Below are 3,767 nucleotides of genomic sequence, written 5' to 3'. Positions count from 1 at the left end.
GGGCTGCCTAATGAGCAGGTGCCAGGAGCTGAACGTAGCTCCTCTGCTATGTTCTCTCAGACTGTGCAACCTTGGGCTAGAAGCAGCCTGCTTGTTGCATTTGGGGTCCTGAGTCTGGCTCAGGGACCAGAACTTCCCTCCTTCCCTCTGCTGTGCCGGGGACAGAGTTTCAGCCTGCAGCATCCACCATTAGTCAAGTCAGGAATTTGGGCATCTGTACAGCCACCTTCTTCCCACAGTTCCCATGCAGGTGAGCCTGGCAGACACTGTAGGAGGGGTCCCAGGCTGTGGACACAGACAGCTTTCTGTGGAGTCAGCCAACAGTTGAGCTAACCAAGCTAACACAATACACAGGTCTGGAGTAGTTGATTTGTATACTTAACTAATGACTGCATTTTTTCGTGATTATCAAGGGCAGGAAAACATTGACTCTCCTAGGACAACGGTCATTGCTGATGAAGAAATGAGGGTAAGAAAAGATCAGTTCTAATGGACAATGAGTGATGTAAGTTCCCTCGAGTACATATAGCCAACATTGCAGCATTTGGAAATCTGCAGGGAATACAGAAAATTTTCAGTATGAAAGGACATGTGATTCAGTGAGGTCATATCACTTTCCAGTGCAAAGGAGCGTGGTTATACACCACTCAAATCTAATTAGTGAAGAGAAAATGACCACTCCTGTCCCTGAAACTAGCTCCGCAGACTGAGTCACTATGGTGCTCACTCAGGCAGGGAAGAGTTGATGCAACTGATGTCCCCATATTAACAGGAAAAAAAATGAGTTGAGGGGAAATGTCTGCATGGAAATTCTGATAGCAGCAGCTGCTGGAACACCCATGGCTCAGGGTGTTCTCTCACTGTATTGTTACATGACTCAATGTTAACTTAATGATGCAGGAAGAAGTGCTCTATCAAAGACATCTGCTTGACAATTATTGCATTATCTGTGAGTTGGATATAAGCTTGCATTTACAGCCGCTTGCATTTTCTCTTGCAATTTCAAAATTTTCCTGGTGTGCTGTGAAGGTAAATGAGAGTTTTATTTTTTTCTTGGTGTGCTGTCAAGTGAGACACTTTTGTTTTTCTCTGTACTGTCTTCTTACCTATGACTGGCCATTGTGAACAGTTTCTTTTTTCTGCCATGGAATTCTTTGATATATACTTATATTGTTCTTCAGTGAAAAAAAAAAGTGTATTTAAGAGGAAAGTTAGTCATGGTCCAAAATGTCTGACCCCAAAAAATATCTTATCCCATACTTAGGAGACATCATCAAAATTTGAATCTCTATTTTTCAAAATGTATGTATAAAAATCAGTGTATCATTTGATTGCATTTACCAAGAGATTTTGATGAATCATCTTAGTGAAATTTAAGAGGACTTGGAAAAGCTTGTATTTTTCTGTTGTCCAAATTAGTAACTCTCCCTGGGCTCCAACCACACTGTTACTAAATCTGCAAACATTTGATTCTATAAATTGAATTTTAATAAGTCAGTTTCATATAATAAGTCAGTTTCCAACCTGTTCACATTGAGCTATTCTTATCATTTGAGATGTTTTGTGATTTCTCTTTGTTTTATATGAGGGCATAACTGATTCAAAGTCATACCAATTCTGCCTTCAGTTACACCATTTGAGTGAGGATCACTTTAACTTTCGTAAGCAGAATTAAATCCCATTATCTCTTATGATACGTGGGAGTACACATTATACACACCCTTTTCACCTGCTTTCTTGTTCATGCCTTTAATTGAAAGATCAATGGTGAGTTTGTAACTACTGATGAACAGAAATTTCTCATGTTGTCAAAGAGCACTTCATTAAATGTGACAGCATTGATGCTTTAGGAAAGTTGCAGTAGTGCAAATAATACTTGGTCCAAATGGGAACTGAGACATCTTGAAATGTGACAGCTCAATGCTGAATGGGAAACACAAATTTTGGACTTCTGCTTTGTTGGTTACATCTTCTTTTGTATGCACATGATTCAGGTTCAACTACTAATTCCTCTTAGTGATTGTGACTTGCAACAGATAAAACTGGAAAACCAAACTCAGCTATCAGAATTCCTTCTCCTGGGATTCTCAGAGGACCCAGCCCTGCAGCCTCTCATCTTTGCTCTGTTCCTCTCCATGTACCTGGTCACTGTATGTGGGAATCTGCTCATCATCCTGGCCATATTCTCAGACCCACACCTCCACGTGCCCATGTACTTCTTCCTTGCTAACCTGTCCTTCTCTGACATTTGTTTCACTTCTACCACCATCCCCAAGATGCTGGTAAACATCCAGACACAGAGCCAAGCAATCAGCTATGCAGGATGCATCACACAGATGTACTTTTTTACATTCTTCATAGGATTAGAAATTTTACTCCTGACTGTGATGGCCTATGACCGGTTTGTGGCCATCTGTCACCCCCTGCACTACATGGTCATCATGAACCCATGGCTCTGTGTGCAGCTCACTTTGTTGTGCTGGATCATTGATGTTCTAAATGCACTTTTGCAGAACTTACTGGTGCTGAGGCTGAGCTTCTGCACACACGTGGAAATCCCTCACTTCTTCTGTGAGTTGAATCAGGTGGTCCAACTGGCCTGTTCTGATACTTTTCTCAATGACTTCATAATGTATTTTACAACTGTGTTGCTGGGAGGAGGACCCCTGTCTGGGATCCTCTACTCCTACTTCAAGATCACCTCCTCCATCTGTGCCATCTCATCAGCTCAGGGCAAGTATAAAGCCTTTTCCACCTGTCTCTCTCATCTCTTGACCATCTCCCTATTTTTTGGCACAGGACTAGGTGTGTACCTCAGTGCCAGTGCTGCCCCAAGTTCAGCCTCAACTGCAGCAGCCTCGGTGATGTACACCGTGGTCACCCCCATGCTGAACCCCTTCATCTACAGCCTGAGGAACACAGACATGAAGAGGGCTCTGAAAAGACTGTTGCTCCCTAAATGATAGTGGAACCCATGGTGTTGGGACTGAACAGTGTCGGTGACTTCATGTCTCAAGCCTCGCCATCAGACACGGTAATGAATTCATCAGAGGAGTAGGCAGAGTTTGTCTAGTCTGCACACTGTCCTTTTTTAAATGATTAATTCCTCTGTGTACAAGTGAAATGAATGACCCATTGCATTGCACTGTGTATTATGTGGCAGGACAAAACCTTTTCCTTATTTTAACTTATCATTAAGACTAAGTGTAAAAAGTTTAAATCACATGATCGTAGAAAAAAAAAGGAAGGGACATTGAGGAAGGGAAATATGACTATAGAGTTTTATTTATGAAATACATTAAACCTGTTCTTTTTATATCCATAAAAGGTTTGAAAATAAAATTTTTAAAGTCATAAGAATATCCCCATCCATTTGTTAAATCCATGTAATTCAATGTTGCGTTCCTCACTGCTGGGATAGAAATTTTGGCAAAACACTTGCTTCTTTATTGGAGTTTTAAGAAATTGTCCTGGGCCTGGCAGCATGGCCTAGCGGCTAAAGTCCTCGCCTTGAACGCCCCGGGATCCCATATGGGTGCCGGTTCTAATCCCGGCAGCTCCACTTCCCATCCAGCTCCCTGCTTGTGGCCTGGGAAAGCAGTCAAGGACGACTCAAAGCTTTGGGACCCTGCACCCATGTGGGAGACCTGGAAGAGGTTCCTGGTTCCCGGCTTCGGATTGGAGCGCACCAGCTCGTTGTGGCTCACTTGGGGAGTGAAACATGGGATGGTTCAAAAGGTTCAGCTTATGTTGGCAATGCCATGATC

General features: G+C 42.6%; 1 protein-coding gene across 1 annotated transcript; it reads left to right on the top strand.

Annotated features, from left to right (window-relative positions):
• Positions 1–2,042: 2,042 nt before the first annotated feature.
• Positions 2,043–2,963, top strand: LOC101524221 (olfactory receptor 7A10-like). Its single transcript, XM_004599584.3, has one exon. It carries the CDS (start codon positions 2,136–2,138, stop codon positions 2,961–2,963), a length of 828 nt encoding a protein of 275 aa, XP_004599641.3. The 5' UTR covers positions 2,043–2,135.
• Positions 2,964–3,767: the final 804 nt, after the last annotated feature.

The sequence above is a fragment of the Ochotona princeps genome, chromosome 25 (genome assembly GCF_030435755.1).
Source record: "Ochotona princeps isolate mOchPri1 chromosome 25, mOchPri1.hap1, whole genome shotgun sequence".
Classification (NCBI taxonomy): Eukaryota; Metazoa; Chordata; class Mammalia; order Lagomorpha; family Ochotonidae; genus Ochotona; species Ochotona princeps.
This window is presented reverse-complemented; position numbering and strand designations above follow the sequence as displayed.

Coding starts and splice junctions, on each gene's coding strand:
- LOC101524221 (XM_004599584.3), top strand. CDS start 2,136: ATGTACCTGGTCACTGTATGTGGGAATCTGCTCATCATCCTGGCCATA.